Here is an 18,908-nt window from a genome sequence, read left to right as displayed (position 1 = left end):
AACCCTCAGCTAGACGAGGACCCTGTCTATCGGTGTATTTTTCGCTTATTTCTAAAAAACGATCTTTGTGTATTGCTTGCCACTCCATTGGTGTGCCTGTCTTCTTTGAAAACAACTGAAATCTTCTCACTAGCTCCCAAAAAGCATCCTGATTTTCATGAGCCGGAAGGAGACGTTTTCTTGGTTTTACCAATTCGTTTGAGTGTCGAACGAAATCAGCCAGTGCACGCGTGTACATCTGATATCCGTGCTCAGCATGTTCTTCGCAACTTATTCGCCGCCAGCGAGTACGCGTTTGCTGGCACGCTAGTCTAAGAAACGGACGATTAAGATATAATTCTTTTTTACATGCACTTACCGCCTTGCGCATGGCAGTGCTAAGCGGGAAATTCACGAAATTTGTCTGATCTTTGCTATCAGTGCCCCCGCCAACAGATTGCAAAGCTAATTTGTGGTAACAGCAGGGCATAATGTGAAGACACAGCACACGATCCATTTTCAAAAATAATCGCATTGCGTTAATACTTAAATCCGCACAAGCATGCAAGCCTATTATCGACATAGCTTTCACCTCCAAAAATCCGTTATTTTTCGCTAGAGCCAATGAGTGTGTGTCGATATAAGCCCCTGAGTCAGCGTCAACATATTTTTGCTGGTAGCTAATTGACTTTGTGGCTGCCTTTGGTAAAAACTGACGGCACCGGTTACGTGCCGTCTCCACCCGTGTTTGATCTGCTTCCAATCCAAGTATTGAGCAATTAGGGTTTAGTTCGTATAATGCTTGACTTAGGTAGCCCAATCCTGAACCCAAGTCAACCACAATTTGCGCGTCTTGACAATGAGCGTGAATGTGAGTGGCGAAATTGTTTAATTTCATGATGTTTTTTTTTCGATATCCTGTGCTTACTAGTCCTTTGGCATCCCGTTGCTTCGGAAAAGCTTTGCTCGAAAGTTCTTGGTGTTAAAGAGGATAGCTTTTGCTGGAAGCTTAATAACAATGCCGGGAAAGCGTCCAAATTCTCGTGAAAAAATGGAAATTCATTAAGCTTTTCGTTTGATACTGCAAGAAAATAGTTTTTAAAATCCTGCGGCATTGAGTCTATTGAAGCAAGACATTCTGTGTTGGCCTTGCGATAAACCCAGGAGTAGGAACTGAAGAAGTCGACTACTGATTCAAAATAATTCTCAGGATTGGTAAACGTGCTGGGCATAGACATTTCTGAGGGATAAAAAAGATAGAAAAATTTAATATTATTTTTCCACTTTATTTAGCTACTAATATTTTTACATAGTACGTATACATATACATATTTAACAAAAATGAAGTGATACTGAACTAACAACAATGATTGATGGTTGAAAAAGTACGAATGAGAACTCTTCCTACGGGATACCTTTGAGAACTGTCGAAATTTTTAATACGAATATCTAGGATATTATATTCCATTTCTGACCAGTTTCCAGTTCTAAATTTTCATTGGCTGGTCCCAAAATGCATTTTCCATAATTCTTTGAGTTTTCCTTAAAGTAACGTTCAATCACGTCGTGGAGTTCATCAACAGTTATAGATAGCATTCGAGAACGATATTTCACAAACATATCTTGCGATACTTCATACAAGAAGTAATCAATCCCAATATTTCCAGGTGCAATTGGCGAGTCCAGCTGCTGTAGAACTCCGAGTTTCGCCTCAAAAAGAGCCTGCTGATCAATCTGCTTACTCTCCGATTGCAACCACTCATATGTTTTTTCAAACGCTTCTAGCGTTTTAGTGGAATGGGGGTCACGATAGCTGTAGAAGCTGAAAATCCCATCCGAACTTATTTTAGCGCCTGCTCCGTAGGCCCCATTCTGTTCGCGAACCACAGGCAGAAGATACTTAGCCGACACAAGCTTGGCAAGAACGCGCAATGTGGGATGATCTTTATGCAAATAGGGGACTGCAAAGAATGCTTTTGCACAGTAGTTGACTGGTATGTTCATGAGGTATTGTTGACAGCTTGGATGCAAGAGGGTAATCTCGCTGCTTTCAATAGTTTTTTCTAGAGTGGGCAATGTCTCCAAAAAGTTCTTCAAATGGTCTACGGCCGTTGGTAGGTATGATTCTGAGCTGTTGATGGCCACACGCAAATTGCTCTTACTAAAAACCTTTGTACCAATCGACTTCAACTGGTCTCGAATGTCCGTAGTGTTGTTTTTCTGCACAAAATTCTTCATGAAATCTATGTGATCGACTCCTGATAACAGAGACTTCAGTTTACTTGCATTACTAACTAACGCGGCTGCTCCTAACATTGCATACAAGTGACCAGAACTGGCGATACCTATTGATATACTGGATATGTAGTTTTCAATAAGCATTTTCAGACGGTCAGTGTCGTCAAGCTTGAAGTTTCGCAGCAAATCTTGACACAATGAAAACATATCTGGCACATTTTTATCTAGTGCATGTGTTGTCATCATCAAGCTCAGCCGGTAACTTTTGGCATCTTCAACATTTTCGACGAAATTTAGCTTAAAGTCAATTCCAGCAGTCTTAGAGAGTACGAGTTTGTCAAATTCACGAAAATCATGCATGCTGGTTCCCATGTCATTGATAATATTGCAAAACAATGGCACGAGCTTAACTTCATCTTCACTCAAACCAGTTATATTAAATAGGCATTTCAAATAGGTAATCTCGTTGGTTGGAACCTCGCAAATCTGAGTTTGAACTTCTTGTATAGTTTGGATTCTCAACTTTGGCCAATTTGGTGGTTTCTTCACATCGCTTAGCGTTAGACACGGCAAAAGGTTAGTATTCGGTGCGGCCTTTTGAGAAGCATCCAATTTCAATCCATTCTGATATATTTTTTCCAACTTTTCATTATCGAGCGCATTAGTTTTCTGCTTTAGCATTTCCAATTCAGCCTGCTTAAAGTTTTCCTCGTACAACTCGTCAGGCGACATCGTAAGAGTAAGTTTGTGCGAATTATTTACAAAATATGTGTTCATTTTTTCCTGGAAGTAGTTCTTATTCTGCCTTAAGCATGTTCGCAGCCTTGCTATCATATCTGAGACCCGAAGGTTGCTAACTACATCGCCATCATGGTTCCACAGTGCTGTTGAGTTAAATAACAAAGCATTGCCAAAATGTGGACTTTGATGTTTTAATGACAATTCAAGATTGTGGAGAATGCTTTCTACATGCTGGGACTCAAATCCTTCCTCCATGGCTTTGCATAAAGTTTGGCTAAAGAGGTCGTTGAATTTTTTAAAGTCTTCAACTCGCAGGTCTTGCAACCCGACAACAAATGCCGTATCCTTGGTGTCTGCAGAATACCCAGTACTCTGGTTGTAGCCCCCGGAAAAGTTTGGTTCTATTAGGCTCTTGTAAAACGCAGAGTTAGGTCCACGGATCAATATTTCGGATAGGACGTTTAGTTCAAACGTTTCTTGTATGTTGGTCATGTCGCACATAAGCAAAGCAATGGCAATTTGGTTCTGTCGATCGAACGCAGCGCCCATATTGTCCAGTCTACTCGAAATGTGTACGTGGCGTGGCTGTGACCATCGCGGTTGTAGAGGGATACGGCTATAAGAGTTGTCTATCCTGGTGCGCAGAGATAAATATTCTTTATCAATAAGCTCAAGCGTCTTAGTCAAATCAAAAGAACCATAAGAGTAGATACGGGCGTTACTTGGATGATAGTATTTGCGATGGAATTCAATCAAATCCGTGTGCGTTAATTTGGGTATCTCCAATGGATTTCCTCCGGAAACATGTCCATATGTGTGGTCGGGTAAAATATTATTGAGGAGATTCTGTCCAAAAACTTGAGAATTCTCAGAAAACGCGCCTTTCATTTCATTATAAACCACACCCTTGATAACAAGTTCGGACTCCCGATTATGTAAGTCCTTGTTTTCTAAACGCCAGCCCTCTTGAAGAAAATCCAAATGCGCAAGGTTAGGGCTATAATGAGGAATTATCAATATTTTTGTACTATGTTTTAACATATACGGACTTACTTAAAAACAGCATCCAAGTAAATACGTTGTAAATTCCTAAAGTCCACTTCATTCATGGTTGAAAAAGGATAGAGTGTGTAATCTGGACCTGTCATGGCATTCATGAACGTTGCTACAGAGCGATTAAGCATCTTAAAGAATGGGTCACGGACGGGATAGTTTTTTGACCCACATAGCGCTAGATGTTCCAGAATATGTGGAAGACCAGTGGAATCAAAAGGTGTGGTCCGAAAATTGATCGAGAATACATTGTTTGTGTCATTTCGGTCGATATGCCATAGTTCCGTGCCAGTTCCTTCATGTCGCAGTGTATAGGACGTAAGATCAAAGTCAGGTATTCGTTCGACGCGTTCACATTGGAATCCATGATAGAGTTTGCCTTCATTATATCTGTATTCTTGCTGCTGTATTATATGTGGGACTTCAAGCTGAGCTACATTCGCTTCCTTTGGCTTTGCACCGCTCAACATGTCATCAAAGGTGGACACAGATTTGCAATTTGTTCTCGCCCGCTGAGCACGCAACACATTCGTCCTATGCGGAGCCAATCTCAAACATTTCAACCGTGATAACATTGTATTTGGCTACGAATGATAAACACACAATATAAATTTCAGATGATTCCAGATGAAACCATCAGACAGAATAACTGGTAAATTAAACGTAATGGCAACACGCGTTTGAACTGCAGTTACATCAGCCGGCATCTATTGAATTCACATAAATATGATTCCTTCTATGTTAAAACATTTTCATTCGTACACGAGTATCGATGACAAGATTTTCGGAAAAGTAAATATAACTATATCGAGTTACTAAACTGATTTATTTTCTAGAACTTACCTATCCTATAACAAATAAAGATTATAATTTTCAACAAATTTCTATAGTACTAGAATATGTGTGACCAAGTGTTTTTAAGGACACGCTTGTAGTTATCGGTATCAGCTGTTTGTACATATATATTAGAGAAAACCAAATAGGGTGGTTCAGCTAAGTGCTTTTGGTTGAATTTTAATGAATTGTAATGTAAATAAAATATTATCTTCAAGGTATTTCGAAACTTCATAAAAATGTGACCAATTTTATATTTTTTTTTTTTTACAGCGAATGACCCAAAGAAATTTAAAACCCAACGTTGTACATATCCATATGACAGAGAACTATATGCGTCAAGCTGGCTGTCCAGTTGAGCTGGGTGCAGCGCTACGGCAGAATTTATCGAAAATTTTACTCTGCGGATAAAAATTTTCTGACTTGGTGACTGTGTTTAGCTGGAAAACATCATTTTGTATCACGTAGTGCCTCAGTTGTTCGACTGAAAGCCATAAGACGTGTGTAGAGACGGCTACAAACAATATTGCTGCATTTTGTCTCTCATGCAATCCCTCTATATGCAGCCAAATTGTCTAAGTCTTATGTCATATGGCCAATATGTGCAGGTGTTAGTTCACAGTCCGGCACTCAGTTCAATGAACATTTTAAGATAGAAAATAGATACTAGAAAAGCAGCCGATGGTATTTGCTGGTATTAGTAGGTATTTTGCTAGCCGCTCGAAACAGATATAAATGTTGAATTTTCCGCCAGGTACCATAGCAAAAACACACGTAAACATTTTGAAAAGGACACTAAAAAACCAAATTAAATAATTAAGTAACAAAGGTAGGGTAATGTAGGCAAGGCAAGGAAGGAAAATTATATGGATATTATAATTTATTAATTTTTATGACTATAAAACGAACATTTTGATTTTGCCTCCTCTGCCACAGCAAGCGCTGCCAATCACAAGTAGTATAAATTGATACCATCTGTTCTTTGTTTGTCTTTTAACGTTGTTTCGTCTAAATCCATGTTGAGGGTTTGGAGGGACTTCGAGAGAGAAATCCCATGTTTATATGGAGATGGCTCCGTCCATGATAGCGGCTGGAATCGAAAATATCCTTCATGTTCATATCTACGCCAGGCCTCGTCGAATTCATTAATTTGTTGACTCACTAATTCATTTGTAACAACATTATTAACTTTAGCAAAATAATTTGATGTTGCTGTTGAACGACAGTCAACACAATTGCCAAACTATTATCCATTCTTTCTTAATAAACAATAACATTTTCCGCACATATCTTAGTTATTTTATAGGCTGTTTACATTGGGGCTGCGTCATGCTTCTTACCGGAGACGCAGCTTTTATTACATAGGTTAAGCGCAGGGCCCTAGTGGTAGAAAAAAGTTGCGTCGGTCTCTGATTCATGTGCGTCATTCTATATATTCGATTGCTTTTCCGCTTAACAGCACATTTTTGCACTTTTCTGCCTATCAGCTGAACTATCTCCACTAATGACAAGAAAAACTTGTAGATAAAAAATAAAATGTTAGCGCTAAAAATGTATGGTTGTGCACAAAGGTGAAAATATACATAAAATCATTAAATAAAATACTAGAAACTGATTGTATTATTATCATACGACATTTTTGTGACCCCCTGATGCCATTAAGACACTGCTGGAGGTTTTCATAATTTTAAGAAGAACTCCCACAAGCTCTACAAAAAAATGTCTGAAAATAATAAATAAATATAAGAATCAATTCTCTTTCGTCCATTTTCTTGTCGTCTTGCATAATTCTGTTGATTTCTCAAAATTTGTTTACTTTCCTTGTTATCAAGCACCCAAATCAAAACTCAAGACGCACGTCTGCCTATGTAAGCACCTTTTCTGCTTCATTGCATTTATTCCGATATCGATAGCAAACGCGCCCAGTGTAAAAAGGCTATTATGCTTATTTAGCTGTTTTTCATGAATGGTGGATGTTGAATCGGTGTTTCACATCTTTGAAAAATTTTCCACCGGTCACCCGGGATGGGCTCAGTGTGCAGAGCCTATTATAGGCCGCTACATCCAAAGCAAATCAAAATTGATTTCAGGAATACCTAGACTTTTTTTGCATTATTGTATTGATTATTTTTTTCTGCGATTATTTATTGACTGCTGCTGCTGGTGTATGGTGTATTTTGGTTCCCGGTGGAATTTGGAAACGATGAGTTCAGATATTGACCGTGAATATTCCACCCGCCGTAACTTGCGGCAAAGACAAACGAAGAAAGGCGATTCTAATGACGATAATGTTGCTATTGAATCCGAGAAGAACAAGCGAAAAGGAAAAAAAAGGGGTCAACATTACGGGAAAAATTCTGCCTATGATGAGTATGGAATTGTTCGCTACAGTGGATTAGATATTTGCGACTGCATGAGCGAAGAGTGTGATGGATGCTGGTACGAATGTCCAAGCTGTGGTTCTACCAGGTGCGGTCCTACCTGCCGAGCTAATCGAAAGTTTTTCTACGAAGGAATTAACTACGATGGAAAGGACTTGTCAATAACTAATAAATTCCTTCCAAAATAACTTGGAAACTAGTTTTAAAACGCTTCTGTACGCATATGACGCTGTAAAACTAGACCACGAGTTAAGTTACATATAGGTACTATTATAAAATACAATTTTTTATGAAAATTTGATTCTGTACGAATAAATTAGTGTAAACATCACGAAATGTGTGAAAATAGTACACACAGACGAGCGTTTAAAAAACAAGACGTAAAAATTTTCGAAGACTGCGTTGCTATAAGCTCTATGCAATTATTGTCCTAGGTGATTTTATCCTAACAAATATTTCTTGGTCTCCTACTGAAGGACTCTAACCCAGGGGTCGGCACACAGACTCACACATTTTTTGGTGCATTTGTGTGCGAAAACAACAGTCACGAAGTCAAATACGTTACTTATTTCTCTGCCGCTGCGAAAGCCGAAGAATTGTGCATAGGGCACACGAATGCTCTGCCGCTGAGGCAAGCGAGCAGAATATGAAGCCGTTTGTGCATAGCCCGAAGAATGTTTCGTCAGCAGAGCAGAATTTTCTCTGCCGCTACGTCATCAGGCAGAATAACGAAACCACACGAAGTCTTTACGCTGTACGTGTGCCGACTGCGCTGCCCGAAATTTTTTCCTATGCAAAGTGCATACGACGCTGCCGGCCTCTGCTCTTACCTGATGTTCCAATCTATTTTGTCCGATAAATTGTTGGGTCAGGTAAATAATATGGGTAGGCTTTTTAATCTCGATTTTACCTACGACACATTGAGTACTCTGGTCTGCAGAGGATCTCCTCGGTGAATTTCATGAAATAGAGCCTGCAACAAACGCATTCTATAGTTTTACAATTGGATCGTAATTGGATTTCTCTAAGTATTAAGTATTAATTTTTGCAATAAAAATCGGAGGTTCCTCACGGGGCCACGCATATGCCAATATGGCCCTTAGTTGTCCGGATAGGGGTGTATGAACCTTCTCGAGTATGTTTAGGCCTGTGTATATTCACACAAACATTCTGCAGTCCTTACTAGGTAGGTGCAGGTAGTTGCGCTCCTTACACCTGGTATTCGAGGTTTTGCAGGTGGTGGTGCCTGTGTGTCGGCCCGTTTTCCTAAATCGCTTTGTAGTGTTCTAAGGGAAACAGGCTCCAGACATGTCTACAAACACTCCTAATGCATACCTTTTATTATGAAGGGCTCTCTCTATGGTGGCTGCTAGCTAATGCAGTTCCGTCTCCACTGATTTCCCTTTGGTATAGGCAAGCTGGCTGGTTGACATCATTCTCCCTACATAATTCCAGCAGATTTTCTAGTGTCTTGAGTCTTATCAATCTATAATCCTTGATGCTAATATGGCTGCACTTTCCTGCCTTAGGAAGGAAGACAATCCGCGAGGTCCTCCATTGGATACGGATATTGCCTGTACTCAGGCAGGCTGATTATATATATCACGACTTTGGTAACCTGTAGCATGGCTGGAAATATAACGTCTCGTTCAGGTACTTTTATACCCGCAAAAGAGTCTATAGCCCAGTGGATTCTCTTAGAAGATATGAGATCAGTTGGAGGATGCTGTTCCTCAGTTGCTAGGACCTGATGCGCTGTAGCGTCAGCAACCTCGGTACATCCTGGGAAGTGAGCTTCCATTAGTGCTGTTAGGGCTTCTTCACTGCCCTCAGCCCACTGTCCATCGTTTCGCTTCAGCTGACTCTGTATGGTTAGTTGCTTTGATAGCAACTTCCGGAGTCCAGCCGTTTCTGGGACTTTCTCGATATTGAAAAAGCAGTTTCTCCACGAGTTTCTTTGTACCCTGCGTATTTCCTTCCTGTAATTCATTAATGAACAAGTTTTAAATCATTCCACCCACTCGTACGAAGTACATAAGTGAACTTTTTTTCCTTTTTTACTTCTGAATGTTACGTATAATTACATTAGTTTTTGACATATTAAAGCGAGCTTAGATTTTCAAGTTAACGACATGCGAAAACCATTTTATCAGATTTATATTGCAGTCATACCGCCAACAGTCGTTCAAGGATTCTGCTTTCTCCGCAAATATGAAATCATGTGCTGTATCCATTTTAGAGTTCAAAGTAGATGTGGGACTGTAAGAATAAATATAATTTTCAATATTAAAGAATCAATATAGCTAGTTAATTAAAACGAACCTTAGAACTAAGTGAATTAGCTCAGCTCCAACACTAAAGTCCTTGGAAAATCTAATTCTGTTGGCCTCACAGATGGCTTGCAAAAGGCACTCGTGCCCATTGTACCCGTAACTTTAATAATAATAAGGTTTAAATTTAATAATTTCTTTTGCAAAAAAAATGCATACAATGACTACAACATACCCGTTAAGTAAATACTCAATAAAAGCGTATATATGCCAGCGCAGTCGCGTGGGCTTCTCGTACATTTTCCTTTCTTTTGCAGCGTTTAGTAACGTATTGTGGTTGTATTCGGGCAAAAAGGGGTTCTGGCGAAAAACCGTAGCATTATAGGGTAGATGAAACTCGGCTTTTAACACGTAGCCCACGGTGAGCGATTCATAATCGAGATTAGCTGGTATACCTATTCCAGCAATGAACTAAAACTATTGGATCAAAATATGTATGCTTAAAGTTAAGTCTTTAATGTACAGTACCTGATGTCTAGTTGGAGCTTGCCTTGGGAATATAAGGAAGCGCTTAGCTCGCATATGCATATCAATATTTTTGGTTTTTAAAGTTAAAATAAGACATATTGGTAAGACTGAAGACCACACACTCCTATTCATTTCGCTGACAGCACAATAACTGACAGCACTCATCAGAAAGATATTTCAAGTCAACATACATATGAACTTTCTTTAACAATTAGCATTGAACTGCAAAACGTTCCAGAAATAACCAGGCTAACAGAGTAATATTTCAGTCGTTAATACTAGCTGTCAGAATCCGTAAGTATTCGAAGTTCTAGTTGTTCTCTGATATGTATGTACATATGTATGTACACATGGGGCGGTGCTAATATCAGTGCGAAGACCGGCCGCTATAGTCTGCAAGAATGGCATACGAGGCATCCATGGCGATCGCCGGCACAGGGCGGAGATCGCAAAGGTGAGAACATGAACAACACGGAAGAAGTGCTCAAAGTACTTGTAGTACTTGTCAAGCTAATACAAAGCTACTTCAAGGTTGCCCTGGCAGATCACGTTCTAGACGTTCCCTGGAGTCTGTCGGTACCAACGCAGAAAAAGCACAAGCGACAATAATACTACTGTTGGCAAACACTCGGAGCCCAAAGCAGTATAGCGGCGACTCATAGCCAGTATCGTCACATCCACCGTCCTATGTACCTATATCGTCCATTCGGACGAGTGCTATGGGTAAGCCCTCTTACAGTAGACAGTGGAAGTGTACCGACACTGCGCGATAAGAATCTGTAGCTTTTTCCGAAGAGGCGGCAGTCAAACCATTCATTTTTATGGGTCTCCTCTCTGCAACTGTCGTGTGGAAACTATGAATGTAAGCAAAGCCTTTAAATTGTGGTTTTTTTATTTTTATATACGATTCTGGGGTTGCATTGCTAATTCTAAGTGTGAGCAAGCCTACAAACTAATATTAGCCTCGTGCATAGTACTTACCTTGAAAAGTTTCCATCTCAGATCTCAATAAATTATAAACGATTTTATGAATTCTCAACAAAACTGTTACTATTAAGAAGTATGGGAAACTTTATATGTGTATATGCCTAATGAATTGCATAATTTATTGATTATGTAAAAAATGGAACTCTATACTATTTCTTGTAAATATGCATACCTTTTTGATCAAAAAGAAATTATAGACATAAATGGACATACAAATGTTCAAAGCTGCGGAGAATACTTAGAAAAATACTTGTCGACTTCGCTTAGGCATAGTTAGTTGTACAAACAAAAAGTGACACAAGAAGGTAAAACAAACTTACGAAAAAAATACATACCTAAAATATTAACTAAATTGAAATCCTGACTTAAATATGTAGGACGCGACTAAATGAATGAGGACTCGCATTTTTGAATTTTTCGAAAATTATGAGCATTTGCATTATTTCATACATGTTTGGAATCTGTAATGTTAGTTGTTTATTTGTGCTTGTGAAATTCTTCCATGCAAAGCTTGCAGCTCCAAGATCCTTCTGGTGGAGTAACAAGAGGTGGTGATAGGCAATACATGTGATATCCGCGATCACAATCGTCGCAGAATAAAAGCTGATCGTCGTTATCAGAGGTCCCACAAATAGAGCAATACTTGCATTCTATGCATTGCCAGCGATACCGTTTAACTGATATAATCATATTTGCTGTGAACTGTAAGCACGATGGATGACCAGAACGACCACAGTCGGAACAGGAAACGAGCTCCTCTGGCATGCTAGTTTTTTTGTTTTCGCGCTGATCGCCCAAGCAAAAGTCACAGTACGGAGATGGTTGCGCCACTTCTCTTTCAACACGTTGTTTGAGCTTTTTCGGACTAGCGACCGACGCCCCAGCCGATGCTGCTGCTGCTGCTACTGGTGGGTTAACCGCAGCATATATAGGAGGTCCAGCAGAGACGTTGGATGTTGCGGCTATGCCCATCCCTGCAATTCCAGCCATGGTTGCCAAGGGGATCGAGTCATTGGATGCTCCTGCATCACTTAAAGTCTTGTCGTAGGATGAAGCAATGTTGGTCGGCATTACCAGAGCCGATTGGGAGGTTTCATCGTTAGTCGGAATGGGAGACGCTGAGTTTGAGTGCGATGCATAGAGTCCTGTGGCTGCAGCTGCTGCCGTATTAGCTGCGTGGGCAACTGCTGCAGCAGCAGCTGCTGCAGCTGCAGATGTGTTTCCACTGTTTCCGCCGCCTCGACGTCTCCGATCAGTTTCCCCATCAGCAGTGTTTTTACGACGATTGCCTACAACAACAAGTAGCTTCAGCGATCGTATAGTCCAAGCTCATGAATTTGGTTACTTACCACCGCCCTTGCGACCACGTTTAGGTGTACCTTCTACAGTCGCATTGGACCGCCGAGGCCGTGAGCTTCGCTTGCGTTTCCCCCTATTACTGTAAGATTCATCAAAATCGTTATCCGAATCAAAGTCATCTTCATAGTCGTCGCCGCCATGATGATAGTGGGAGGAGTCTATCTCGTCGTGGAACCACTCCTTTTCGACATTTGCATGTGAATCCTTGCTATCATTGTCTCCAGACGCACCCATAGAATTTCCGTCTGTAGCAGCAATAGCTGAAATACAAATATGATAATCGTAACGGGGTTTGACATCATATCATGCCCACACGAGCACAAAGTACATATAATATAATAATTCACTTTCACTAATGCAAAAAATGACATGTGTTTATTTAATATTCAACCAACCCAAAAGTGATCTGATTTTTAAAGTCTGAGCAACATTTTTATGAAATTTTCAAACGACTTAATATAGTCCCTTACCCGCACTTTCTGTTTGATGATGGTCACGTACACTGACTGTACATGTTGGTACATGGTGATGGTGATGCTGTTGGTGGTGGGAGTGGGAAATATGGTGCTCGCGGTACTGATAGGCACGGTAGCTATGATTTGGGTTAAGTAAATACTGTCGTTTCGGCTTACGCCAACGAGTTGATGGGTACGTATAAATCTGTCCATGGCGGAATCCTGGCATACGCTGTTTCTTTTTCATGAAGAGTGCACAGTGTGTCTGCGCAACACCGGTCTGGGGGTCAAGAAATGGCATTCGAAGCCGTCTTTCGATACAAAGTCGCGTGTTGAAGTTCTCGCTATTTTCCAGTATCTCCTTATACCTTTCCTTGTCGTTCAGAAAATTTTGGATTCTCTCAAAGTTTCCAATGTTTACGACCAATGTTTTTTCAATTTCGGAAGCGGAAGCCATATTGACGAGGTTGATGTCGGCGTGCGAACGTTCAGACCAGTATAATCTAAGTAGCCCGAATTAAATGAAAAAATTTTTCTCAAATTTTCTGCAGTCATTGAGAAATATAAGTTGGTTTAAATGCAAAAACCACGCATTTTTCCCAATTGTATTCGTATGTACAAACAACTTTTTAGAGTACAAAACAAAGGGACGCAGAACGAACACAACACACAAACAAATTAATATTTTCTCGAAGTGGCAACGATAAGACGACATCTCATAGATTTGGTATTTTGAACGAAAAAATACCGCAGTTCAAGTAACACATAAAAAAATAAAGGGTAGTCATGTAAGATTTGAGACCTGTTTGAGACCAGAGCATAGTACTCAGATCAGAAAAATTTTTGTCTACCAAACATGGTCGGCCAATCAGTTAGTGTTTTTCTTTCAATTTTTTTTAGAGTAAACAAAGTTAATGAAAGGGACTTCTCAAGCTGAGGTCGCTATTTGTTGTGGCAGAGGTGGAACAATCAAAATGATTTCTTGTATTCATGTAAATTAAAAAATGAATAGGTTATAATTTTCATATTGTCATCCGTCATGCCTTCATTATTTGACTTCATTATTTCATTTTTCTAGCCGGCTTGTTCGATTACTTCCCTCCATTTTAAATGTGCCGCTTTTTCCGCGGCGGAATATAGACTATCTGGCAGGCTCCTTTTGCACTCTTACTTTTTCAGCCAAAAGTCATACTTTTCATTTTAACGAGCTCCAAAAGTGTGGTTTATTTACTCCTGTACTCTAAAGCGAAAAATTTACTGATGTTATACCCATGCGTTAGTGCCAGTAGTGCCATGTAAAAAGTCCTCTGTTATGTTTAACGGAGATTTATCAATATTTCGGCGAGAAATATGTTGTCGTCTTAAAATGCCTTACCTTCCGTTTTCAATAGTACATCGAAAATTTCTTGCAGAAGTGAAAAACGGATCCTGTCTGTATATAAATTTTTAATTTAGTTAATATCTAAATTTTTGTTTTTGAAAAATTTCGTGTCAATTTGTGTCAAATTATTGTAAAAATTAAAAAAACAGCTGTTTTGTCCACCCCAAATATTCATATGTATCTGAGGATCATACGAAATGGTGGGTCTCTCCCGCCTTATTTTTATATAATTATGTAGAAAAATACTGCTTCGGTATATAATTTAATTCATAGTATTTTGATAAGTGGTATATTTTATTTGAACGGTTACACTACAGGGCGTGTGATGTGTTTGTGACGCAAAGTTTTTTTGTTGGGTGTTTTTCGTTGTTTGTTTAAACTAAGTCAAACAACAAATATCCGTGATAAAAAAAATGGGGGCGTCGAACCGCAGTACGCAAGTGGCGCTTTCCATTTCCGCGATTTCATTTCTGCTATTTATCATAGCGTTTTCAACACCCTATTGGTTGGTTACAGATGGGCGTTTAGAAAACCCACGCTTTACCAACCTGGGACTTTGGGAAGTTTGCTTCAACGATTTTCAGGATATTCACCGTTTCTACGACAACCCTTTCAACGGATGCATGTGGGTCTTTGAAGAGGAATATTACATCATACATGATTTTCTACTACCGGGTTTCTATATAGCGGTGCAGCTATTTGCAACGCTATGCTTCGTCATGTGTCTTATTGGCCTGCCTCTTACACTGGCGTTCTTGCGGACTTCTCGCGACGATGATCGATACGTTGTGTTGCTACTGACCATTGGAACTTGCCAAGTGTTGGGCTCGATATTCGGATTCATTGCCGTGGTCATTTTTGGTGCCAAAGGAGACTCTCGTGACTGGATGCCTGGGTGGCAGAACAACGACATGGGCTGGTCTTTTGCGTTGGGCGTGGTTGGAGCTGTGTTGTTGTTACCTGGAGGAATACTTTACATGATTGAAGCACGTCGCGAGCGCTACAAGCGCCTCAACGAAATAAGTAATCGAGAAGTTAGCGAATACGGAGATGACTACTATCAGCACCAGGCAAACGTCGCGACGACACCCACTGCTCCATCACCGTCTCAATCTTACTTTGCACCGGAGCCAAGCCGTCCACGTCGTCCTCAGCCAGGACGTACCCCAAACACCCCGCCACCCGGAGGAATCCAAACAGATATATAACTGTTAAAATCAACTCAACTTATCTAAACATACCTATCAATTTTTAGTAATGTGTCACGATTAATATTTTAGCTCGATTCATTCCAGCAATTAAATTGTCGCTAGATGTAATCATACATAATTGAAACATATCCATTATCCGTCCATTAATGCTTATTGCAATTTTACTACCACTATTTTAAAAAAACTTGAAATAAATTATACAAACATTTTAAGCGTAATGTTTTTATTTTGAGTTCATTACCTTTTTCATTATGTATCATAATATTTAGTTTATCAAGATAGAGAAATATGTGGCTCTCAATTTCTATTATGCTGCTTGGAAAACCGTAACTTAGATTTTTTTTTACATAAATTAATTCATTTTATAAATGTATAGTTACGTTTAATTATAATTATAATAATATATTTATGTTGACTATTCTGAACAGATTCTGGGCTCCGATTGACAATACCCAGTATATTCGGCTTTCTGGATTAGCATTTTCGTTACACTGTACTAATATTTTATCCAGTCATTAATTCCTAACCAAAAACATACAACTTTTTACAATTTACACACACGGCCTGTAAGGCTGCTTAACTTCACTTCGTCGACTGGAAAGATCTTAGTTTTAAATGATCATGTTGAATCTGTTGTTTTATCTATCTCGTGTGATTCTTTCATGCATCGCTGGGGTGGTTCATTACAGTCGTCGCTGCGATAACTTACAATAAAAAGTTCACGTTGCTCTTCCTTTTCCTTAAGCTGTCCGCGCAAAAACTGGAGGACGTCGCCCAACAATTCAGGCTGTCGAAGTTTCGAGTCCAGATTATAGTAGTTATGTCCTATGCGACGTACTGCTATCCAGTGTCTCCTTCGCAATGGTAATAATATGGCCCCGATTTTGTACTCTGATGGAATGTTGAGTATAAAACCCACAATTTTTTCCAAGTCAATATCAGATGGGTCTTTTCGTTTATCAAACCAAAAGGCCTCACAATTTCGTAGCTCTAAGGCGGTCATAATAACATTGACATCATAATTTCCGAGTCCAAGAATGGATCGATGAGGATTTATCCACACGTTCGGACTTAAGTTACTGCAGATATTATCCAGTTCTTCCTTCTTGTAAATATGTTCTGGCAATAATATTATGTAGTTGCATGTGTACATACATATATCAGAATGGTCTTTCAAAAATCTAACTAACTAACCTTGGAAAAGATTGTTGAGAGCGTGGAGTGCACATAATTGCTTGGTTTGCTTTTCATGATATATTTTTGAAATTGGCATAGCGTCTCGTTTAGAGTCAAATAAATAATATTAAATGGACACTGTCCTCGCATCTGCGTCCGTAAGTGTTAGGGCTGGTGAAACATCGATGTTATCGATGTTTGGGTGTGCCATACAGTAAAATAGGCTTTTCACACTGGTCGCGATTCCTATCGATATCGGAATAATCGCAATGAAGCAGAAAAGGCATTCATATTGGCAGACGCAGCTTGTTGCGTGAGAACAGCTAATTTGGGTGCTTGATGAAAAGGAAAGTAACCAAATTTTGGGAAATCAGCAGAATTATGCAAGACGGCAAGAAAATGGACGAAAAAGAAGAGATTCTCATATTTATTTATTATTTTCAGACATTATTTTGTAGAGTTTGTGGGAGTTCTTTTTCAAACAATGAAAACCATAGAATTTCTTCTCCATCAGAATGGCCCCAGGGGTAAAAAATCGTATGATAATAATAAAATCAACTAAAAGTATTTTATTTAATGATTTTATGTATATTTTTTACATTTCGCACAACCATAACATTTTTGAGCCAAAATTTGATTTTTGATCAACAAGTTTTTGTTGTTATTAGTGGTGATAGTTGCGGAGATAGGCAGAAAGTGCAAAAATGTGCTGTTAAGTGCATAGGCAATCGAATATTTTAATATAGCCACCATCCACCATCAATTTCGGGGATGGTCCGTAAGGTTTTGCCATTCTGAAAATATCCCAGTTATTCCACCATCCATCGGGATGTTCCTAATTCGCACGTTTTTGTGCGGTATTTTTCGATAATTGTCAAATGCAACCATAAATATTTGACATTCACAACAAAAAATCGGAATTCACTACGAAAATGTTAACAATGACAGACAGGAAAATGGTAAAACAACAACAAAACATCTAATATGTCAATTCAGGCAGAAAAACGCAGCTTGTGGACTGGGAATTCTTTTATGAATGCTCTGCAAAACTCATGCAGTATATTGCACACGCTGTTTGCTGACAGCCTCCGACTGTTCTGTACTCAGAAAAAGAACCCAAAGTATACAATGCTATGGCTATACAAAACTTTCCTTAAAAAACGCCTCGTTGTTTTCGGGTACATCTTTCTAACAAAATGTCCCAAAACCACTTCTCCAAAAACTTAGAATATATATTTGTATTTAAAACATTGATTGGATTTAGTAGAAGCAGTCACACATGACCACGCTTCAGTGTTTTCAAAACTTAGATCCATTTCAATCAATTTTCCTCGTCAATGTTGACCACATTATTATCATCATCCATGTCCAGCAACATGATTAGATTGTGCAAGAATATATTTTGGTGCTGAATCCAATTCACAACCATTGCGACATTATTAATATTCATTTAAATTATATAAGAAAAAAATTTTCCGCCTCACCAAAATGTGTGCATTGGCTATTTTTCATGGATGGTGGGAATCGGAGTTTCACATCTGTCAAAAATTCCCACCGTTCCTCATGGATGTGCTGTGTGGGAAAAGGCTATAAAAAGCCGTTTACTTCTCATTTCGGTGAGGAATTTGTTGCTGTTTTGAAAACGGAAAAGTCTTGCAACCCTTCAAAACAAAACGAAAAACCGAAATTCAGTTCAAGCATTCAAAAATTGTAGAGCCCACACATGGCACACACACATTTACGTAACCTGGAAACGAAACACAAAACAAACTCAAAACGCTTTCGGAAAATAAGGATTGATAAATATTTTGTCGTGCCTGTGTACACACATATGTACATTTGCAATTCTCGGCTTGCTTTCGTATTTCGTCATGAATCAAACATGTCGAAAAAATGCCGAACGTCTCAGGTCCACACCCGAACGTCGGAAAACTCAGCTGCGACACATTCGGTGTATGAACTGAAATCCATTAAGAGCGCAACTCAATTTCATATTATCATCAAAGAAAATTTAGGAAACTAGACTAAATAGACTCATCAATATAAAAAAAATATAAAAAATTTAAAACAAAACAACATTTCAATGTATAAGTATTCGATTAAAGTAGATAACATCCAAAATGATCTATACATATACATATTCGCCGAGTGACTAGCGCAATAAAAATAAGTTTATACCTGTAGCGTTAGGACACTACCATATATAAATGTGCCAGTTCATACAACGAAAGGGGCGCAGCTGAGTTTGCAGATTACGTTCCCAGGTCTTCGGCTCTGGGGCCGACCGCGTTCGGCTCATGACGTGACACGAGCCG

At 39.2% G+C, this 18,908-nt stretch overlaps 6 protein-coding genes across 9 annotated transcripts; 2 read left to right on the top strand and 4 right to left on the bottom strand.

The window, feature by feature from the left end:
* Positions 1-1,242: 1,242 nt before the first annotated feature.
* LOC111071362 (presequence protease, mitochondrial) lies at positions 1,243-4,957 on the bottom strand. Of its 2 annotated transcripts, XM_022362659.2 has the most exons (3): positions 4,855-4,957; positions 4,012-4,595; positions 1,243-3,955 (listed from the first exon to the last, which is right to left on the bottom strand). In XM_022362659.2, exons 2-3 carry the CDS (start codon positions 4,584-4,586, stop codon positions 1,429-1,431), a joined length of 3,102 nt encoding a protein of 1,033 aa, XP_022218351.1. In that variant the 5' UTR covers positions 4,587-4,595; positions 4,855-4,957; the 3' UTR covers positions 1,243-1,428. The 2 variants fall into 2 exon arrangements, with proteins under 2 accessions (XP_022218351.1, XP_022218352.1); XM_022362660.2 differs by lacking the exon at positions 4,855-4,957 and having other exon boundaries at positions 4,012-4,799.
* Positions 4,958-6,987: 2,030 nt separating this feature from the next.
* On the top strand, positions 6,988-7,577 carry LOC111071379 (ARL14 effector protein). Its single transcript, XM_022362679.2, has one exon. The coding sequence runs from the start codon at positions 7,013-7,015 to the stop codon at positions 7,412-7,414; it is 402 nt and encodes a 133-aa protein (XP_022218371.1). The 5' UTR covers positions 6,988-7,012; the 3' UTR covers positions 7,415-7,577.
* Positions 7,578-9,265: 1,688 nt separating this feature from the next.
* LOC111071421 lies at positions 9,266-11,330 on the bottom strand. The gene is made up of 4 exons (XM_022362750.2): positions 10,025-11,330; positions 9,732-9,967; positions 9,549-9,659; positions 9,266-9,485 (listed from the first exon to the last, which is right to left on the bottom strand). The coding sequence occupies exons 1-4, from the start codon at positions 10,187-10,189 to the stop codon at positions 9,338-9,340; spliced, it is 660 nt and encodes a 219-aa protein (XP_022218442.1). The 5' UTR covers positions 10,190-11,330; the 3' UTR covers positions 9,266-9,337.
* Positions 11,331-11,416: 86 nt separating this feature from the next.
* Positions 11,417-13,506, bottom strand: LOC111071420 (zinc finger protein DPF3). Of its 3 annotated transcripts, none has more exons than XM_022362747.2 (4): positions 12,841-13,506; positions 12,361-12,630; positions 12,224-12,300; positions 11,417-12,172 (listed from the first exon to the last, which is right to left on the bottom strand). In XM_022362747.2, exons 1-4 carry the CDS (start codon positions 13,280-13,282, stop codon positions 11,489-11,491), a joined length of 1,473 nt encoding a protein of 490 aa, XP_022218439.2. In that variant the 5' UTR covers positions 13,283-13,506; the 3' UTR covers positions 11,417-11,488. The 3 variants fall into 3 exon arrangements, with proteins under 3 accessions (XP_022218439.2, XP_022218440.2, XP_022218438.2); XM_022362748.2 differs by having other exon boundaries at positions 11,417-12,168; positions 12,226-12,300; XM_022362746.2 differs by having other exon boundaries at positions 11,417-12,300; positions 12,841-13,505.
* Positions 13,507-14,517: 1,011 nt separating this feature from the next.
* Positions 14,518-15,629, top strand: LOC111071426. Its single transcript, XM_022362754.2, has one exon. The coding sequence runs from the start codon at positions 14,620-14,622 to the stop codon at positions 15,412-15,414; it is 795 nt and encodes a 264-aa protein (XP_022218446.1). The 5' UTR covers positions 14,518-14,619; the 3' UTR covers positions 15,415-15,629.
* LOC111071427 (josephin-like protein) lies at positions 15,624-16,776 on the bottom strand. Its single transcript, XM_022362755.2, has 2 exons — positions 16,612-16,776; positions 15,624-16,536 (listed from the first exon to the last, which is right to left on the bottom strand). The coding sequence occupies exons 1-2, from the start codon at positions 16,688-16,690 to the stop codon at positions 16,037-16,039; spliced, it is 579 nt and encodes a 192-aa protein (XP_022218447.2). The 5' UTR covers positions 16,691-16,776; the 3' UTR covers positions 15,624-16,036.
* Between the last annotated feature and the right edge of the window lie 2,132 nt (positions 16,777-18,908).

Source organism: Drosophila obscura, unplaced genomic scaffold (assembly GCF_018151105.1).
Source record: "Drosophila obscura isolate BZ-5 IFL unplaced genomic scaffold, ASM1815110v1 contig_25, whole genome shotgun sequence".
Taxonomy (NCBI): Eukaryota; Metazoa; Arthropoda; class Insecta; order Diptera; family Drosophilidae; genus Drosophila; species Drosophila obscura.
Note: the sequence above shows the minus strand (reverse complement) of the source record. Positions and strands in the feature narration are given on the sequence as shown.